Genomic DNA, 21,813 nt, shown 5'->3' on the forward strand with positions numbered 1-21,813 from the left:
TCTGCAACTGTGGGGAGTTCAGGAGAACAAGAAAGCTTTGGGTTCAACTGTATTATGTGATAGGTGATGTATAAATTGTAAACTCTGTGATTGTAAACTTTACGTTGCTCTCGTCTCATCTTAACAAAGACAGACAGCTCGTGTGCCGCTCCGGCCCTCTTTAGAGGCGGAACGGTGGAACGGTGATTGCTGAGGACTTTAGACTGAAAAGCAAAGTTTAAACAGATGAAATTGTTGAATATGATCACTGATATCATACATTTTAGCTTAATTTTGTAGACAAGAAACACATTACATTCCAGAAAAATGGAAAAGACTCTTGTTTTGAAGGATTTGCTGGGACAAGTTGGAGTTGGAAAGTGCTACAGTGTGTTATTTGTGTAAGACAGAATGAAAAGCGTCAGCTGAATGAGGAAAAAAATGTGCGTTAAGCCCAAAATGCAGCAGATACAATAGCAGCAGAGTGCATGTGTGTTCATGCCCACAGTCAAACCACACCCTCTGCAGTGTACCTATACACAATCATGGATTCAACTGTGTCAACAATACAAGACAGAGAGTCTCCAGTGGAGTAAAATGTGATTAAATTTTGATCAGGGCTGCCCAAACTGGGGCGCCCGGACCAAAGTTGGCTAACCATAATGTTTGATTCGGCCCACCAGATGTTTCTAGCTTTAATTAAGAATGAATATATACATTTTTATTTATGACGGGTTTTTTTTGTCTGTCGTCTCCTTTGTCTCTCTCACCTTTCCAGTCTACCTTCAATAGAGACAAAAGCCCTCAAAATAATATAAACACCTCTTTAAATAGGATCCTATATTATGAATTAGTTTTCATAAACTGAGCAGACGGATAGAGCAACTCCTTGCACAGGAAGTTAATGGAACTTTGGATCTTAGTATAATTTTGTATCTGTACAACACATCAGGTTTGTGCTTTTGTCTCGTGGCCCAACAGTAAGTTTCAGTTTTGCCTCTTGAAGGGAAAAAGTTTGTCCAGCCCTGATTTAGATATTACAAACAGTCCATGTTCCCTCACAAACAGCAGTGAGCACAACTTAAATCTGCCTGTTGGACGTCCTGGAGCAGCTCGAATCCTCCACCCTGTGATCCACAACGAGGTAAATATGAATATTGTAAAATAAAGCTAAATTTTGAATTAAAACAGTTTAAAACAGTGTTTTAGTTTAGAATTAATTATGGACCTTTTCATGTTTACTTATTTTTCTGGTAAATAAAGAAATTAATAATGCTTGTTTATTAACTGGCCCCTAAAATATGAAAATAAAAGATTTACAAGTGAAAATAAAGAAATAAAGGAGAATAAAATATTACTAAAATTTAAAAAATATATAAAGACACTCAGATATGTGATATCTGATGTTTTTCTTTATTTAAATTCTTTATGAAGAAATGTACTGACACTTTATTCATTGTAGGTCCTCAGCAAAGTTTCCTGAGATGATTGTTTGTACATTTTTTTTTTTTTTTGTCAGTTGAGGAGATACCCTCTAACATGAGAAAAATCTGGGGGTGGAGAGTGTGTCCCCCCTCTCTCCCTCCGTCATCCCGTTGCGCCGGAAAAGGCAGAGCAGTGGAAAAAGGAGGCGTTGCCCTCCAACAACACATCAGCTGCAAATTTATGCAAAACAGTAAAAGCTCCAGTGCTGCTGCTGCTGCTGCTGCTGCCGCGGCCGTCCTGACCTGCACACAGAGACGAGAAAAAGCGCACCACCAGCAGCCCCGCAGGCCGCTCCGCCGCTCCGAGTCGTTCTGCAGCGGCCAGCCGGTGCAGGAGGACGCTGAGAAACCCCCACCGGTGACGGTAAGGACGGAGCCAGAACACCCCCCTCCTCCTCCTCCTCCTCCTCCTCCTCCTGCTCCTCCACCTCAGTTAACGAGCCAGACAGCAGCAGCGGTTAGCGGGATGCTAGGAGGAGTAGCCTCCAGTCCGGTGGATCCATCCAGTGTTAACTGGTCTGAAACATGGAGGAGAGCTAACTGCTAGCTAACATTAGCTCTGTGTGTGTTTGACTGAGGGCTGATGGAGCTACAGAGGCTGCAGGGAGCAGACTGTTCGTGCTGGGACAGGATGGTGTGTGTGTGTGTGTGTGTGTGTGTGTGTGTTTGTGTGTGTGTGTGTTTATATACAGAGGAGGGGGGTGGACTATTGCAAAGATCAAATGAATAGGTCCAGCAGATGATAAACTTGTACAATAGATAATTAAATAAATAAATAAATTGTAGTAGATGATGATATATGTTTTTGTAGAAAAAGAAAAAGCTCAGAGTTTGTTTTTTTTAAAAAAAAAAAAAAGATGCTGGAGGACCTCTGGACCAGACTCTGACCAAGTTTTTGGATGTTTTGGTTTGTGCCGGTTCGATATCTGGTTTTTGGGGCCGATGCCGATACCGATATTAGGGAGTAAACTTCCAGTATCGATATATTGGCCAGGGCTGCACAATTAATTGAAATTTTATCAAAATTGCGATATGGCTTTCGGTAATTTTCAAATTGCAGGAGGTGCAATATTTGTCAAAGGTAAAACGTGTCTCAAAAAACTTTTAAATTAATGAATAATTTTTGTTGTTGTTGATTTACAGCTCGTTAGTAACCAAATTTAAGAGATCCTTATTAAAAATGTTTGTTTACTGTAAGTTTATTTAAACAATTAAATATAAGATGAAACAATTTAAATGTCAGCTGATATGTGATGGATTTTTTTAAGCATTCATATAATCTTGAAATATCTTGTATTGGTCGGGCTGCAATTAAAAATGGATATTATGCAGTAAATGTGGAACGCCTTTGATATTTTAGAGGGAAATCAGTTTCCATACTCGTGGCAAATGCATTTTTATTATCCACAAATTAAATCCAGATTAACAAATGTAAATAAAAAATTGAAATTACGGTGATCCTCTCTGCATCTTCTGAGCCACAAATACCAAGCATGAAAAAACACCAAGTACTCAACTTGTATTTGTAATGCTCCCTGTTAGTGTCTAAAAACATTTGTGAAGTTGTCTTCGTTTTATCTACAGGCTGCAGATTCTGTGTACAGCTGGTGTGCATTTATTAACATTTCATTTTTGTTTAGTGTTGCAAGTTTCCTCAAATGAATGTTGGTGCTTATTGAAAAAATTGACTATTCTGTGCACTCTTTATTTAACAGATTTGCTTGTACAATGTTTAGAGATGCTGCAAAGACGTTTTGATTTTCTTAGCATATTTTATCAATTAATTGGTAAGTTATTCTTTTAAGTTCTAATTGAACTTTATTTAAAAAGCTTTCCTTGTCCATGTCCAGTGGGTAAATATGTATTTATTGAATCTTTTCTGCAAGAAAACTGTCATTTTTAAGACTCTGAACTATTGTGATATGATGCCAAAAACTGATCAAATTAAAAAATGTTGAAAGTGTCAGAAGAAAACATCAGTCTGTAAGTATTTACATCTGTCTGACCATGACTACTGTATATCAGTCAGTGTTAAAATCATCCACCCAGTGAAATATGGATTCAGTTTTGCGCAGCGTCTCAGCTCAGTGAAGTATTGTGTTAGTCAGGAACAGTGATGGGCGGTTTCTCACAAAGTGTAATGTGTTTTTTCTCTCCGTGTTTGACTGATGGACGACTCCTCTGTCTCCTCAGCAGCCATGGAGACGGATGGAGAGCAGAACCAGCAGGGGGCCTCGACCAATGGGAGCCCTGCATCTGGGACGAGCTCCCGCCCCTCTCCAATGAATTCCATGTCTCTGTATGAAAGACAGGCTGTGCAGGTAGGTGTGCGTGCGTGAGTGTGTGTGTGTGTGTGGGTGCCTGTCAGAGGTTTGTTTACAGTTTACAGGCTTCCATTCTGCCCAGATTTGTGCCAAAATTCCTTTGAGTTCTGGATGAATCAAAAGCCTCAACCTCGCTTCTAATATCTACTTTTTATTTATTATGAATGTAATTATTTTTTCTTAAATGATTCTCCTTTGACTTGACAGGTTAAAACAATGATTACAATAAAATGTATTAAATCCATGAAGGGGTTACAGTTTTGAAGTGTGTGCAACACATAAAATATTAAAATCTGTTGTTTATTTTACATTTTGGCTTATTATTTCCTGAGATTGACGTAAGATTCATTTAAAACTCTTGTGAACTAAACCTTTTAAACTATAGCTGGAACCAGTCTGATGCGTTATCAGTTTTTTTCCATGTGTTTTGTGTTTCTAAACGCTATGCTCAGCAGCGTGCAGGGAGAGCTGAATAGTGCTTTTCATCTCTACTCTCCATATGTGTGTAATATAAGAGAAACTCGTTCCAAATCACTGTGTTACAGTACAGCTGGATTGAAGAAATGTACTCGCCACCTCACTCATAGTGTAATAATAAACCACTGTATTCTGAACAAACACATTTCAAACAGTAAAATTTGCATTTTTTAACATGCACTGTATCAAAAAATATGCAAATGAGGGGTGTCTCTCTCAGCATATTAGCTGCACATGTCATCAGAGACAGTGTCCCACAAAGGTTGAAAGACGCCATTACATAACTTGCTTTAAACAAACTACACAAGCTTTCCAGACTTGAGTTCACTTTCAGCCTCATGCAATCCTACTACCACTACTAGGGCTGCACAATTAATCGCAATAAAATCCCAACACGGCCAAATGTAATATCCACATCGCAAAACCAAATCACAATTTTTCTGAAAGAGCAAGAATGTGTGAGAAAACAGCATTATAATGAGGTACTGTAGTGCTGCAATGATGACTTGGCCTAAAAATCTTGTTCTCTAGATGAAAAATGTTAAATTGGTACAGACCTCAATAAATATTGCACCATCACGATTTTAAGTTTAATGCAAAACTGATCATTTCCACTAATTGTATGGCACATCAAATTTCAGTCAAAATAGTTGAAATAAGACTTTTTTTTTAGCAAATTGTGCAGTCCTTACTACTACTACTACTACTGCTACTACTACTAATAATAAACATCAAATAAAAAGAGTGCTGGTAGCGATATGGTTTCGGCTGATGTCCTAATTCAGATATTGGAATCAGAACTGAAAAAAAGTGGATTGGTACATCTCTCAGTACATAGACTATAGACCCATCTTTAAATACTGAAGTCACACAATAACGAAAACAAACTAGAGACCAAGGCAGCGGTAGACCAGCAAGCAGGTAAACTGACAGATTTTGGCAGTGGAGTCCCAAGTATCCCGTTAAATTACGTCTTCAGCGTTTCGTCTGCTGCTGTTTTGCTCTCAAATATGCGCCTAGCTGAGAGGCAAAGTTGAGGATTATAAATAAACAAAAATGAAAAAGATACAGCCTGTGTTGTTGTTGCAGGACTTCACAAACGTTCTCACAGATTTCTAAGTGGAGCATTCAATACGACCACAAGTAGGCTGCCTGCCTGGGGATCAGACGGCACATAACCATGAAATGATTCAGGTCTCAATTTAACAAAAATGAGACTTTGGGAAGCTTTCGGCTGCTCGCAGAGATGAAAAAAGTGATTAAAAAAATAAATCTACCACCAATAGATAATTGAAAAATGAAATTAAATACACTTATTCATTTTAATGTGGCATTTCTTACATTTCTAGTAGTAAAAATCTGGCTAATGTTGTTTTAGGGAAGGTGTAAGCGTAAGGCACAGTGTCGAACATGTGAACGGAGCTTGTTTGTGTGTCTAAGTGAGATCAGGAGGATGCACTTTGTTTTCGTATTTTATGATTTATGTTTGAGCTGATGGGCAGGAAGTGATGGAGAGCGACTGAAGCAGGGAGGTGAGGAGAGAGATTGAGTCATGGAGGGCTGATGGAGGTTCTGTATAATTTTCTCAGGCTTCTGTCACCGTGCACAGCCATCTGTCTTTGTCACCCTGCACACACTAATCCAGCCCGCCGCGCTCGCTTTCATCCCGCAACTTATTACTGTACGAGCCTCTGCTCATACATCAGGCAGCTGGCAGCAGGAGGCTTTACGCTCTGCTACAGCGTCCCTCCCTCTCTGCTTCCTCTGCCCTCCTTTCTCTTACTCCTGCTTCCTTCCTATTCTCTCATTTTTCATGCCTCTGTACTTCCCTTTTTTCCAAGTCTTCACATTTTTCTCCTTCTTCCTTCTGTCCTCCTTTCCTCCTCGCTGTTTGCCATCTCCCTTTCTCAACTTTCATCATCTTTCAGTACAACCTCCTTGCTTCCTCTCTGTCTCTTCTTCAAACATGTTCTCTGTTTCTCTGCTTCATTCTTATCTCTTTTCCCATTTGCTTTGTTTGCTTGTGCCCCTTGATTTGTCATTTCTCCTCTCCTCCTCTCTCCAGGCCCTGCAGGCGTTACAGAGGCAGCCTAATGCAGCCCAGTACTTCCAGCAGCTGATGCTTCAGCAGCAGATCAGTAACGCCCAGTTGCAGAACCTGGCCGCTGTGCAACAGGTAAAGGTGTGTGTGTTATGTCATTCATCATTTTTCCTGAATGTATGCTGTGGCAAGCCCAATTTTAAAATCCTTATGATGAGACATTCACAAAGGATTTTGCAGAGACAGAAAAGAACATAAGAGAAAGTCAGAATTAAAGACATCAGACACTTGATCTAATAAATCAGGAAACAGAACAAAATGAAATGGCATCATCCTAATAAAACAGACAAAAGAGAAACAAAATAAAAGAAAAATCTAATTTGCTGTGCACCCACATGGTCAGAATATTAAGTTTGAGACTATAAAAAAGAGCCATGTTTGGCTGTGATCACAGAAAAACACCGTCATGCACACCATCACCTGTAAATTCCAATTTACAGATTGATTGATTTTCATGATCAATGATAAAGCGATCAATTGCTGTTAAGAATTTAACATATTAAAAATTCAGTAACTGAAAATGTGTTGTGTGCCATGTCTCCACAGCTCACAGTCTGCTTTGTTATTTTGTATCTTTCTAATTGTTAATGATTAATCAATTTCAAGTAAGTTAAATATAATCCTGTTCAATCATCACTTATGACCAGCTAGAAGTGTGCAGTGGTATCTGTATCTGCAGAGACCCTACAGCCCTCTGCATGTATTTTTAAAAATTTTTTCTTCATTATTCCGCTGCCCTCAGGTCGTTTCATCAACCCAAAATGTTGGTATTTGATATCCTGGAAATAAGACTGAACAATCGGCCATCTTTATGCTCGGATGAATCCCACTGATTCTAACTTTGATGAACTCTTAAGTTTCGTCAACATGAATGTAATTTCTGGGTCTGTTACTGCCCTGTTAATACAGGTGTGTGCCTCCTGGCAAGTGGGGAAGAAAACAGTTGCAGGAATGTTGCGTTCAAACAGAATGAATAAATATGTAATAATAATAAAAAAGCAAGGAAGCATTTGAATGTTAATTTAGAATTTCAATGTCAAAGTTACAAATGAAGCTTCAAAGCTTCTAACTACTCAGTAGAGCCCAGGATCTTTGTCTGTTGGAATAACAAGGATTTATTCTGCAGCCTGACAGCCTTTGCACACATTCAGCTTTTGATTTTGTTTGTAATAGACTTCTCTTCTCTTCTCTTCTCTTCTCTTCTCTTCTCTTCTCTTCTCTTCTCTTCTCTTCTCTTCTCTTCTCTTCCTCTTCCTCTTCCTCTTCCTCTTCCTCTCAGGCTACGTTAGCTGCCAGTCGTCAGTCCAGTCCCTCCAGCAGCAGCTCTTCTCAGACCACCAGCACCACAGCTGTACGTACTGTTTCCGTGGTTACACCAAAATGGCTGCTCTCTGTCACGGAGAAGCTAAGAATTTTGTTGCAGGATTTCCAGTATCACTTTTTTACATTTTCTCCTTACTGACTCGTTTAAGTCATAATGACAACATTAATTCTGCATATTGATGTAACTGGTTATCATTTTGCAGGCCAGTGTAACATCTGGATCAGGGTCTACAACCAGCAGCCGTCCTATGGGAGCCTCAGCAACGTCCACAATCAGCCAATCAGTGCTGCTGAGTGGGACGGCAGGGGGGCAGGGACAAATGTACCTGAGGGTAAGTTTTACCATGAATGTCATATATCACTTTTAATACACTGTAGCAAGAATGTAGTACTTTTATACGTTTTCAAGGAAGATTATTTTATTAAATCATCCAGTCATTTTCGTGTCAAAACCTTACAAGCATTTAAACCTGTTAAACAGGCTGAAGTCTGCATTACATATTTTATAGCAGTGAAGTGTATCAGTGTATCTGTCATATGTACATGCAGATTATACTTACACACCAGTGCTAACTTGTTTTCTGAGTGTATGATGGTTGTCCTGTCGTCCTGCAGGTCAACCGCTCCCTGAGGGCCCCCATCTCCTCACAGCTCATTTTTATGCCGGGCAGCACAGCAACTGCTGCCGTGGCAACCGTCACCCAGCAGCCACAGGCTCAGCAACAGCAACAGGAAGTGACACCAACTTCCTCCTCCAGTAGCCAATCAGATAACGACCAGGTTTGTGGAACAATGATTTGAGGAAAACCTGATGTCTTTTCAGATTAATTCACATTATACTGATTCCTTGCCCTTTATATTTGTTCTCTCTCTTGCTCCCGGTCTCCAGGTGCAGAATCTGGCCATGCGAGGTGTGTCCGGTACCAAAGGCGTCGGTGTTAAAACTGAAGCCCCAGAGAGGAGTGACTCAGGTAGGCAAACTAAAACCTGCTTTCACTCCAGTGTCTGTGGCTGCTAGTTGTTGTAAGATTGCAAATTGGCTCAAACATAATCTGAATTAATGTATTTGTTGTTAAAGACACAATAAAAATGTTTTCCTTTTAAAGGGACAGTTCATCATAAAATCAGAATTCCATATTTTTCCTCTGGCTTATGGTGCCGTTTATCCGTATGGATAGTTTTGATGTGAGTAGCAGAGTTTTGGAGATATCAGCTGTAGAGATGTCTGCCTTCACTCCAACATAACAGGACTGAGTGGCACTCAGCTTGTGGGGCTTAAAGTGACAAAAAAGTTGAAAAACAGTCAAAAACAGTCGTTCCATTATATTCAGGAGAAGGCAGACTTCGCTTCAGCTGATATCGACTGATTAATAGCATGATATATATTTTCGATTTTGGTGTGAACTGTCCCTTTGACACCGGATCAAATGATTGTGTACATGAAAGCAGTCACTCATACTGAAGAACCCAAAGAGAATGATCATTTTTCTGCAGTTCTCCTTCACATCTTTCATCTTATTTTGCTCATTATTTTTCCAGCTCACAGCTTTACTATTTTGTTTGACTCTTACTGCTCTCATTACCCAAGTTTCAGCTGCTGCAGGGAGTTTTTTTGTTCCAGAAAAAAATCTCTGATACCCCTTTTGCACCACAAGAGAACATGTTTCGTTTTTGTTCGGCCACCTGATTTTGAAACATTCAGAACATTTCTACCAAAAATAAATTGGATTGGAACCTTTTAGTTCCTATCTGGAACTAAAAGACAGCAGGCTTTTTTTTTTTTTACCTGAAGTGTGAACCTATGTGGTCATATTCTACAGGTCCTTCTGCATTGTGCAACATCCTCTGTCGATGATGCATCCTTGATTACACTGGTTTGCTAGATAGCACCAAGGTTCCAAGAATCTTGATCTGGTTCAAGAACTAGATCTAATTTGGTGGAAAAGTGGTATGATAAACCCACTGTACACTGACCTGCTCAGCTTCAAAGAATCATGCTGGTGAACACAGTGGAACATCTTTCACCATATGAACCAGGTAATTAAGCAATAATTAAGGAATTGGTCGGGAGCAAACTAGAACAACTCGAAGGAAAGTGAAAATTGGACAGAAAATTGATAATAATTTTGCTCCGTATCTGTTGAATTTGTAAATAAGCCTCCATTTGCAAAGAGTTTCCCCATATCAAATTTATAAGGTGTTAATATGTTGGTGTTGCGTTCACAGCTTGTATTCGCTGCCCACAAGTTATCAAAAATTCTGTTAATTCCAGTGTAAATAGTTTAAATGTTGGTGTGTAACTAGTTTTTTCCCTCCCTTTTCAGCAGCATATTCCCTGGTCCAGCCCTCCCACCAGTCAAACTCCCAGTCACCCCCAAAGCCAAGCCAGCCTCAGCCGCAGCCGCCCCACATCAAAATCCCCACGTACCCTCAGCCCACCAACCTCAAAGCCCACCCGTCCTCCTCCTCTGGTGCTTCCTCTTCGTCCTCCACCTCCTCCATCCCTCTGTCCCAGCTCCTGCTTCACGGAACCCGGACTCTCACCACAGGCACCACAGCTCCCACAGCAGCACACACTCTGGTCCTCACGTCCAGTGCAGCGTCGCAGCCCCACGGGTATCCTGTCGGCACGGCGACGATCAAACCAGCGGTTAACGCTCAGACTCTGGTGGTGCAGCCCCTGCAGAAAACCTCGCTCAGTGCGGAGAAATCCGGCCACGGTAATGGACCCATCCCCATCCAACCCAAAACTCTGCAGGGGCTCCGCCTGCCCCTCCAGCTGCCTTCCAGGAACCCCCCTCCCATCCTGCCTGCCCCTCCGCCTGCCAGCAGCTCCGCCCAGCCCCCGCAGCCGCCGCACATCCCGGTCCAGATCGTGGGGGCAAGGCAGAGCACGCTTGGAAACACCCAGGCTCTGGCTCTGGCGCGGGGCAGCTGCTGCCAGGACGGAGCCGCTGTCCTCAGCAGCTCGTCCAGCCTGCTCACCATGGTGGCGTCCATCGCGTCCAGGGAGGGCGGGGTTGTAGGCCGAGGGGTGGGGCTTAAGACGCTTCAGTCGCCCCAGGAGGCCCCCCCATTGGCGCAAGTCTCTCAGGTGCACCCGCAGGCCAATCAGAGCTCTGGACAGAGTCAGAATGGACCCCTGGCTTCAAGCCCCGCCTCCTCCCAATCCCCCACTGTTTCGTCCCCTCCCACCTCCATGTCTCGCTCCTCCCTCTCCCTCCCTCTGGCAACAGAAGAGCAGAGAGGAGCGTCAGCTGCTGTGACCACTAATGGAGACTCATCGGGAAGTCAGACGCCACAGGTCAGCTGATTACTGTCAACTAACAGGGCTGTTGTGGTGAAGAAATTTAGGATTTAGGATTTAGGTTGGCTCAGTGCATTGTGCAATATTACTGCCATTTGCTGTTTGTTTTTTAGTGATAGATTAAGTAATTTGGTGCTTTTTTGTTGGCTTCAAATGAGGCTTCACATTCACAGTTTCTTTTAACTGTCCCTTAATATTACGGCATTAGACAACATACAACTGCTCCTAATGCCAACTTTGACAGGTTAACCTACAAAATATACCCTATAACACCTAAAACCTGGGTCCCAAACAGCTGGTGTTGTTCCATCTTTGAGACCGAACTGGTACTGGGCCTCGTATTGCTTCCTGAAAAAACATTGATTCATTTCTTTAACACACAGTCAAGGAGTCGAGTGTAAAATAAGACAGGCCTAGGCTCAGGGAAAAACAACAAACAAAGCATGAACATGGTAGTTGCTTGCCATCCCCCGCAGTTGGCTTGTCAATAACATGTTAGTACAACAGCGCCTTTAATTATTCAAGATTAAGTTAAGATTAAGTTTATTTTATAACATTTTATTTACTTGCAGTTACACAATTAGAGGTTGGATTTAAAGGACTATTTTGAGCACAGTACGCACAGTTTCTCCTACTACATTTTTCTTTCATTCCCAGTACTTTGTACTGGTTTGTAGTTCTTTGTCTGCTGTCTGTCTGCTCTGTGCCTGTTAAAGTGTTATTTCTTATCCAAATGGAGGTTTCTTAATAGCGGGTATCATACACCAGTCCTCCTCTGGTGCAAATATGATTTTGGGCTGCGTAAATAAAAATGAAAAAAAACAAACATCCTTTTGTATATAGTAGAGAAGCTGTGAAGTTTTTTTTTTTTAAATCTAAATCTGAAGTCTGATCTGATTTTTCTTCTTTGCTGTTTATGACTGAAGCTGTGTAGGAGTCGTGTTAAGTTACTGCTAATGAAAGCAAGAATGAAAACATTTTTTGATTGTGCTGCTTCATGATAAAAATGTTTAAATAACAAAACAACAGGGAACTTTTTGTGCAAAGAATTTAAGGAAGGTATGTTTTTTTTCCCAGAGACGTATACGAATGGTCTGTGCACCGCTTTACAGCCGCTCGACTTGAGCTTCGTCGAGCGCGTCTTCAGTTAAAAGACACACCTTCAGCTGGGTAGTCCTGTATGTAAGGGAAATGCCAATTCAGCAGTGCTGGGCTGACGTGACGTCAAGCCAGGCCAGCTCATGTGAATGGAAAACGACCATAGGTTCTCCTACACACTTGGAAGCGGAGGGTGCAGCAAGGTGTTTGCAGCCTGCAAGCTCACGGCTAGATTCCAATAAATCCTACACACTGGGCTTTTAAGTCATAAACACAGGAGAGAAAACAGTTTTGGGCAGACTCAGAAAATGGATCACCAGATTGTTTTTTTCTCATTTTCCTCTCATGGCTTCCAAAGAGTTGCAACAATTTAACCCTAAACAATTCTGATTCTGACGATGACTTTTGGAAACAAAATGTTTTTTAAGAAATTCTGCCTTAACTGCTCATGAATTGTATATTTATCTGATTTATCAGATCGACCAACTCTTCCTGCAGTTATTCTGTTCTCTTTTCATCTGTTCATCTGTTTTGTTTTTTTTTTGTTTGTTTTTAGGGAAAGCAGTTGACTGGTTCACTAAAAAGAAAATCAGACTCTAATTCAGCCAATGACGAGGATGGCCCCTCCCCTCCACGGCTCCAGCCAGTCAGAGATCACACCTCAGCGCTCCCGACCAATCCCGTCAAAGCAGGTAACAACATAGAAACCAGTCAATCAGAAACAGTTCATGAATTATTAGCTATGAATTGTTCTCAGCAGGCTCACTTGCTGCTGCTGCTGCTGTAACACAATATAAACTTTTTTTTACTGCTCCTCTCTTTTCTCCTCCTCACCTCCCTGCCAGCCTCCGGCGCTCCTCCTCCCGCCTCATCCTCTCCCTCCCCAGTGCTGACAGTGTCCCGTGGGGTCTGCGGTCAGGGAGACAGAGCTCCTCCCCCCCAAGCTGTGGTTAAACCGAGCGTCCTTACACACCTCATCGAAGGCTTTGTCATCCAGGAAGGGGCAGAGCCTTTCCCTGTGAGTACATGGGAGTTGTAGTTTCTATTATCATGTATGACTTTGTTCTACTGGTCACCAGACGTGTCTTTTACTGCTGTTTCTGTTTGACTGACAGGTCTGTGGTTCAGTAAAGGACTCGACTGGAGAGGATTTAACCAATGACAGTCCGGACACGAACCAATCAGAGACTGTTACGACAGCGACAGGTAACAGCCAGACTGCTCTGACAGTCCTGCTGCCTTCCAGACATGTTTGAGGGCAGAAAATTGCCTGTTTGCTTTAAGCCAGAATTCCAAGTGAGAAACATGGTTGAGATTTCTCATCTGTGAAGTTTTGGAGTTGCAGTTATCACTTACCACAGCTTTAAAATATTTACAATCCTCATACTACACTGAAATTTGATTGTGTGCAACATCTTTGTAGTTGTGGAAGGGCAAGGACATAAAATTTGCACTTAAAACTGACTGTCGATGCTAATTTTGTAATTTAAGAGATAGTTTGGGTTATTTGAAGTGGAGTTGTATGAGGTACAAACCCACAGTCAGTGCATTACCTACAGTAGATGGTGGCTGACATGCTCCCAGTTTGGAGAAGCAGGAGGAGTATGGATGTAGGAAGCTAAGCAATGGACTTCTGTGGACAGGATCAGCAGAAAACGTAATATTTTCAATTCTTTAACTTTAACTAGCCTTTCGGTGCAGCAAGTGTTTTACGAGGTGAAATTATTCTTTTTGCCCATGGAGTTTGGTTGGTTTGGAGAGAGTGATATGTGGCTTATATAGTGCCAAAAAGACTGGTTGATGACAAGGTAAAACTGTGAAAATATTTTAAATATAGCTTGCACTTAACCTGATATTGATTTTTTCAGAGGAGCTTTATGAAATGTTTATAAATTGCTTAGCTTTCAACCATCATCTACTGTAGGTAACACACTGACTACAGATCAGTATCTCATACAACCCCACTTCAAATAAGTTGAACTATCCCTTTAAAGAATAAGGGCATACATTTTAAGAGTTGATTTGCACTTCAAGCTGTCTTAAACTGTCCATGATAATTTGCTAGTGCACCTTGCCAAATATAATTAACATGGACACAGAGGGCAGGGTTTTACTTTGTGCAACAGAATGAGCCTTGTTGGACCGTTGTTTGTTTGAGCTGGGCCACAGGAACGCACTGAGTTTTAATTACAACCTTTGAGCTGGGAATTTCCCACCTCTTGACTTTGTCTGTTGGCTGCATAACAACACAGTGAAATATTACAGTCCTCTTTTCTCATTGTGCTGTGACGATACAGAGGACCGAGACTGTGAAGCTTTTTGAGGGCATTTTCACCCGTGTGTTTGTTCAGATTTTCTGATGTAACATTATGGCAGCTTAACACATTCATTTATGTACATAATTGCAAAAATGATATATTTACCATCTGTCTGTCTCCTCTGTTTTTCCTCCAAACTGTCCCCTCAGTGCTGAAGTGTGAGTACTGTAAAAACTTTGCTCCTGCCAGCCAGTTCAGAGGCACCAAAAGGTTCTGCTCCATGTCTTGTGCCAAGAGGTACTTCAACATGCATGAAATATAATGTATGCAGCAGAAGCCATCTTAGATTAAAAGAAAAACTGTACTGCTGAGAGCTGCAGCCACTGTAGCCTTATCTCGCTCACATTTTAAAGGAACAGTTCACCCCAAAAAAAAAACTCATATTATTCCTTTTACCTGTAGTGATATTTATCCATCTAAATTGTTTTGTGTGAGCTGTTTCTCTTTCCAGAAATCATGACCCGGTTACTGAAGATTTTCTTTTAACTACTGTCTTTCTAACGAACTACACCCACCAACTGTAGCATGCACTTGTGGACGAGAGGCTTGTGCTTGTGACAGTGCAGGAAGTAAAAATTTATGGTGTCTTCCTTAGCTGAGCTGTAACCTCTTGTCCGTGAGTAGATGCGTGCTTCCCTCTGCGTGCTGATATGGTTGGCTGTCGTAGCTCGGTAGAAAGGAAATAGTTCCTAAATGAAACTGCTTCAATGTGCTTCGCATGATAATAAAACTACAGAGAAGGTAAAAGAGTTCCAATTTAAATACAGGCAAGTGATACAAGAAATAAAGAAAGATTTAAAAGTGAAATAGTGCAGTTCAAGTGACAATAAAAAGATAAAAGAGTGCAGGAAATACTTACACATTTAAGTACTGTTAAATTAATTTAAAAAAAAATTCTGAATGCATGAAAATGAAGGCTAAGCTAAGCTAAGAAGATAGGTTTTTAGCCATTTTTAGGTAGACCGGGCAGTGTAGATAGAAAAGTTTTTAGGTTTAGAATTAATAATGGTCAGAGTCTGGGGCTTGTCTGATATCATCTGGGAGGTTATCACATGATAACAGAATGATGCTTTGCTTTTTGAGGTGTGACTGGTCAGTGTTGAAGGTTGAAGCCAGAGTAATCGATGGAGTTAATAATGTGAAGTCAGCAGCTGTTATTTGTTCCCACAGATCAGACAAATTATATATCTTAAACTTTGAGCGATGACTGATACCTCCAAAACTCTGAGACACCAAAACTATCTAGGTGGATAAATAGCACTACTGGTAAGAAGAGAAACGTGTGGTTTTGATTTTGTGGTGAAACATCCCTTTAAAAAGGAACAAAGTTATTGTAACTTTGTTCAAAAATGATGATGGACTGAAACAGCGTGACAGCACAGTGTGAATTCTCAGGTGGCTACAGCTGCATATTTCACAGCATGTATGTTTTCTGTTCTCATGTTTGATTCGTATGTTTGAATACTGTGATAATACCACTTCATCCACTTATCTATACACATACAGCATGTAAATTTATGTCTGTTTTCATGTCAAATTCTGTTAATTTCTATTTTGAATTTGCTCCACATAAAAATGTATGTTGTATTTGTTGTGTTTCTCTGTATAAACAATGCCAAGTCTGCATTGTTTGAATCAGTGTATGATTTGACATTTTCTGCTTCTGCTTTGCATTTGTCCCTTTGCCCACTACGTGTGTATGGATTATATACCGCGTATGGTGCAAAGAGATAAAAACTGTTATGTGTTGCTCGTCTTGGCTTCAGTACCGTATATGTCACTCTTTGTCTACGATACAGTATGTATTGGTTCCCCAGGTACAACGTCAGCTTCAGGCAGCACTTCTGCATGCGGCAGGGTCAAGGTCAAGGTCACGCTCCGGATCAGGATCCAGGCCAAGGTCACCTCTCCAACTCGGACGAGGAGGGAGGAATCGCCAGGCGGAGGGTTCCCCGCAGGACCAGCTCTGAAATAGCCAGTGCCAAGATAGCAGGGAGACCCCTACCTGTCAAGGTGAGGAGGAACAGTGCATTTCATTCATGATGGATCTAAAGAAATTATGGAAAATTTATTTGGTTTTTCCAAGTTTTGAACGATTAGGGATTGTGGAAAATCGACCTAGATATACGGGTCAGTGTTTCACTGCTCAGTGCACATGACTTGATTTTAAAATATATGGTAATAAAACTGTGGCAGGTACCTTCACACAAAGATGATGCCATGTAAAAGCCAGAGATTGCCATTTCCATCCAACCCATTGCAAACAAAGAAATAAAAGTCCACACACTTTTGGCCACATAGTGTGAAGCGTGCACTCTGCCCTCTAGTGGCTGCAAGTAGGCATTGCAGGCTTTAATACCAAAGTACATAAATAGAATCACTCTCACCTTCTCTCTGTTATCCTTCCTGTTTTAGCATATTTATTTCTATGATCACACTTTTCATGTGCATCTGCAAGATTTTATAGTGTATTTATTAGTCTCACACGTAATCAGTCTGTGAAACAATCCACCACCAGCTTCCCCTGTCGACCGTTGAGCCTTTTGTAAATCTTTGCTCGCGGGTTCCCCTGCCCCTCCTCCTCTCCTCTCCTACCCACAGTGCCGTTCAGAGTCCAGCCATTCAGAGGAGGAGTCCAGCGGAGAGGAGGATGAAGATGACCCCATGTCCCTCTCGCCCGCCTCCTCGGCCTCCTGCCACCAGCCGCCTCCTCCGCTCCCGACGGAGAGTTCTGCACCCAGCTGCCTGCCCACCAGCCCCGGCCAGTGGAGCGTGGAGGAAGTGTCACAGTTTATTTCTTCACTACAAGGTGAGAGGATCTTTACAGTAAAATATTGATAATTAGTGCATATGTTTTCAGCATATGTCAGTCCATCCATCTGTCTCATTAGTCACAGAGACCTTGAGGAACAAAACAGAAAAACTCATGCTGCAATCTGGTTTCTAAAACTTCTGACATTTCTAAGGTCTCTGGAAGAGTTGCATTTTTCTGTGATTGGATGGTTGCCACTTCTGTTCCGGGAATTTCTCTAAACCCCCCCTTACTGTCAACATTCCTCATCCTCTGAATGCCCCAGTTTGTTTGTGGTTGTGATGTTTCTTGAGGCTGTGATCATCCTAGAAGTCACAATAAGTCACTTTATACAGTGAGGTCAAATTTTAAAAGGCTGCTATGGGCACTGACATGATCACACATGAATACAAGTGGGCTCATTGAACTCACAAGAGTCTCAGCTTTCCAGTCAAACCCAATTTATGCAACTCCATTGTTGTTTAGGGGCCCCAGTATGCAGAAATGTTCAGATAGAATAGGTGAAAATAACACTCACTGAAAACTAGATGTGTGTAAAGAGGAGGTGATGTATTATTGTATTATAGACTAAACAATTTATCAATGAATGGAGGCAATAATCAGCAGATTAATCTTTTAATTTGCAGCACTAGTCCTTCATTAATCAACTAAAATACATAAATTCCTGCTCTTTTCTTGTTTTCTGAATCTTCCCCACTTTTTTGTTCCTCACTCACTGACTTTGTTGTTCTTTCCTTCGTCAACTTTGTTTTCTCTTTTGTCCTCCTTCCTATTTTTTTCTTTCTGTTTATGTTTGTCTTCTTCCTCCTCTTTCTGCCAGGCTGCGAGGAGCTTGCCTCCCAGTTCCTGTCGCAGGAGATTGATGGACAGGCTCTGCTGCTGCTGAAGGAGGAGCATCTCATGTCCACCATGAACATCAAGCTTGGTCCTGCCCTCAAGATCTGTGCCCACATTAACAACCTGAGAGACTGATGTCAGTGTTTCCATAAATCCACCGTGTTCAAAGTCAAGCCCTGGGCATTTACCCCAAAACTCCTGGTCTGCATCCAGTTCGGATACGGGACTGGTTCCAGAGGATTTAGAGTTGTGCACGTGAATGTATGAGGTATAGTTCAATTTTAAAACAAAGCCAAGGCTCTTTAGCTCTGAATAGGGCTGCAGCACTTGAATCTGTTGTTGATTTGTCCACTCTTGACCACATCTTCAAATGTCGTTCCTGCAAAGTACTGTTCAAAGCAATTCTGTCATGTTTTTGAGTTAAAAATAGTGCAGATAACCAACTTTATTTTGTTGAAAATACATGTTCCCTAAAATGCTATTTCTGTGCAGCACTGTGCCGCCAGAAAAAGTTTTTACTGAGTGATTTCATGTTGCTTTTTAGATGCATCATTTCAGTCTTGTGCCTATGTTGTAAAATGCAGAAATGAAGGTTTTGAATGTAATTTCAATGCAGAAATCACTCGTGTAATAAGGGTTAGTACTTGCACAGGATTCCCTCGTTTTATAAGTTATGAAAAAGTAGGGCTGCCCTTTTTACAGGATCTGACCAAGGCTGTGTTAATCTTGTTTCAACTTTTTTTTACATTTCTTATTTCTGCTTAAGTTCAACAAAACATTCAAAAGGAAAGAAATTAGGGACGTTTACAAATGAAGACACTACTTTTCATTCATTGTATCATATTGTACAGGAGAGGTATTTTTGAAAGGTTTGCTCACTTCTTTGGCCTTGAAATTTATTTAGGTTTCTTTTTTCTTGTCTTTGAGAACAGTGCTGGTTCTCATCTAGTCGAATAGTCATGGCCTTCACATGTCCCTTTAAATCTTCAAATAGTTTAATAAGAAGAGCGGAAGTCCCAGGACGCCTCCCTGGGCAACCTCACATGTTATTGAACACGCAATCAGCACAGAATTAGGACAGAAATACAATGCAGAATTTAATTAAAAATCCACCTAGAAGTATTTTGTAAGGAAAGCACTCAGATGATTTGTAACTTTAATGTTATGTTTGTAAAAACATACAAATTTTGTAAGAATAGGCTTCATCGGTTTTAAATGGTGGCACTTTTATTTTGGAGGTGACCTATTCTACACTTTACAGGGTACAGTTAAAGTACAGGGTACTGGCTGCAGAAATGAAACCCAAATCCCCAAAAGGTTCAGAGAACATTTCAGATTTCGCGTGAGGCAAAAGAATGCTGATGTTGCATTTAGTTTTGAGCCTACTTTTACACACAGAAGACATCAACAGCAAAATGCTTTTCCTAAACCTTTTTCATATTTATAATTTTTTCATTCAGTATTTCTAGGAGTATCCAGCTTTTTAATTTTATTTTTTTCAAAACTTATTTTTGACTCTGCTCTTTAAAAGGAGTATAATCTGCAAAATCTGTGTTGGTTTTGTTCCTCCAGGCAAATTCACAATAATTCACTTTTGTCAAATGGTACAACCAGCTGCTCCTGATCGATACAGAAGTGTGTGTGTGAGTGAAGGGTAACGTCACGGGCTTGATTTTGTGAAGCGACGTAAAATTTGAAAAAAAAAAAAATGCTGTAACAGATGAAGAATGAAAGCGAGCGGCAAATATCACGATAAGCTGTTAATTTGAAGTATCTTGAAGCTACATCCATGAGCAAAACCAGAAAGTCTGTGAAGGAAAATAAGCTGGCAGCCACATATGGACCTACGTTTATGATCATAGCTGAATGAATGAGTGTGTGAATGAGAAAACCTTGAACTATACTGTAATACGTGTAAAAATTGCCTTTATATTTAAATGCACATTTGTTTGCTGGACTGCCTTGTTTAAGCTTTTTACTGTAGGAGTTTTCTCATGTTATCTCTTTGTGAACCTTGTGGCCTTTCTCACTAGTCTCTACAATAGGTTTAGATGAGGGCTGTCTGTTTTTTAACTGCTTTTCATATCATTCCTTGTTTTATATTAGTGCTTACTTTTTTACGATTGTTATTTCAAGCAATGACATCTGTTGCCTTTCCCAAAAAGCGTGACTGACTAGTAGCTACCTTTTATCAAGGAAACTTGCTGTCTTCCTCATAGCTTTGTCACATAGCGTGTAACTACCAACAGTATTTACCTTTCTAGCTAGCTATGTTTGGCTTTATTGTTAGTGACTGTGGCTATTACAGTATTTTCTTTAAAAAAAAAGGGTAATAATCTTTGATAGCTGTGTGTTTATATGTCATGGTCACCCCAGGATTTTGGAGTGTTTAAATCAGCAGATCCCTCGGCATATTTTGAAGACCAAAAAAAAAAAAAAAAAAGCACTTGTGCTGCATTTCAAGTGATGTTAGCCTCAATTTCTTAGTCAAATCATTGCAGATCCGCAGTGATTACTGGTGGAACATTTGTTAACAGGCAGACGGCCGTAACTTTGTTCATTTGAATCGTTGTTCTCCCAAAAAGTAGCACTTTTTTCACAAAATGATTCAGCAAAAGGCCCCCTTTTTTAATAAAGAAGCTACTTCAGAATCAAAATGTTTGCTTGCAATAATCAGAAAAACTGCAAAATCTTGGAGGGACTGAGTTTGACGTGGAGAGGCTGACAATACTATCATGCAAATAAATAATCAAGGAACTGTTTTAAAACTGTTATACCTGTGTTTTATTCCTGAAATGGAACCAAAGATGGAGTTATAGGATCAATCAACCATCAACTGGGAACTGGAGGGCCTTTCTGCCCTGGTTATTATTTATTTCTCTTTATATCTCAACATTTTTTAATTTCCTGATTTATTCTTTTATCTATACCTCCTTACATTTCGCTATTTACTTTTTTATGGCGCTCCTGGGACTCCATACTGAACTCACCTACAAAGGTCACCTCAGCCGAAGGGGTGATTAACTATGTGGCTATACTTTGATTTTATATTTGCATATCAAACTTTGCATGGATTGATTTCAATCTGTAGCATTAGCTTCTGTGTTTGACAGAGAATAGATCAGTACAGGTCTTCACTAATATCAAATACAAGTTGATCTTACTTTTAAAAAATCCAAGGAACCAATTGCCTTGAAAAAGATGAGTAAATATAACTATTAGTCTTAAGTTCTGTTTACTTTATATGTACTTGTTAAGTTTGCCTAAAATTTAATTGTAAGTATTGGATTGTAAAGTTGTTCAAACTCAGTTTTAAGTGAAAATAGCTTTTTGTTATAACTTAAAATTGTGTAGGGCAAGATTTCTTTTAGCAGGGTTATTTTCAGCTCTACAGTGTCTAAAGTGTACTACTTATTAGGCCCCACAACTACCTTAAGTCACTGTTGCTGTAACACTGACATATTTGCCAATCATAAATCTTGATTTCTAACAGAAGTAGATCAAACTTGATTGACCGTTGATTGATGACAGAAGTCACTGGCATATTTTAATATCATTATTTATTTATTATGATTTATTATTAATGTTAGTTACTTACCAAGCCAGATAAGGTTTGGTAAGCCTTCAGTTGGGCACCTTCATAGTTCATTTGTTCAGGCATGTGCTCCATGTACAGTTCTGACCTGCAGGCTTTTGCTGCATGACGTCCACTCACTCTCTCAACCCCTTCCTGGTTAATCTGTGGCTCTCCTA

At 40.6% G+C, this 21,813-nt stretch overlaps 1 protein-coding gene across 5 annotated transcripts; it reads left to right on the top strand.

The window, feature by feature from the left end:
• Nucleotides 1-1,543: 1,543 nt before the first annotated feature.
• LOC146313354 (polyhomeotic-like protein 1) lies at nt 1,544-20,831 on the top strand. Of its 5 annotated transcripts, none has more exons than XM_084738908.1 (15): nt 1,544-1,827; nt 3,660-3,784; nt 6,330-6,446; nt 7,645-7,716; nt 7,892-8,020; nt 8,304-8,468; nt 8,578-8,659; nt 10,013-10,992; nt 12,650-12,785; nt 12,939-13,111; nt 13,209-13,299; nt 14,561-14,648; nt 16,211-16,424; nt 17,013-17,220; nt 18,044-20,831. In XM_084738908.1, the coding sequence occupies exons 2-15, from the start codon at nt 3,662-3,664 to the stop codon at nt 18,193-18,195; spliced, it is 2,730 nt and encodes a 909-aa protein (XP_084595034.1). In that variant the 5' UTR covers nt 1,544-1,827; nt 3,660-3,661; the 3' UTR covers nt 18,196-20,831. The 5 variants fall into 5 exon arrangements, with proteins under 5 accessions (XP_084595034.1, XP_084595033.1, XP_084595036.1 ...); XM_084738907.1 differs by having other exon boundaries at nt 1,545-1,827; nt 3,657-3,784; XM_084738910.1 differs by having other exon boundaries at nt 1,545-1,827; nt 3,657-3,784; nt 16,229-16,424.
• Nucleotides 20,832-21,813: the final 982 nt, after the last annotated feature.

This window comes from Lutjanus erythropterus, chromosome 16, assembly GCF_056507025.1.
Source record: "Lutjanus erythropterus isolate fLutEry1 chromosome 16, fLutEry1.hap2, whole genome shotgun sequence".
Classification (NCBI taxonomy): domain Eukaryota; kingdom Metazoa; phylum Chordata; class Actinopteri; order Lutjaniformes; family Lutjanidae; genus Lutjanus; species Lutjanus erythropterus.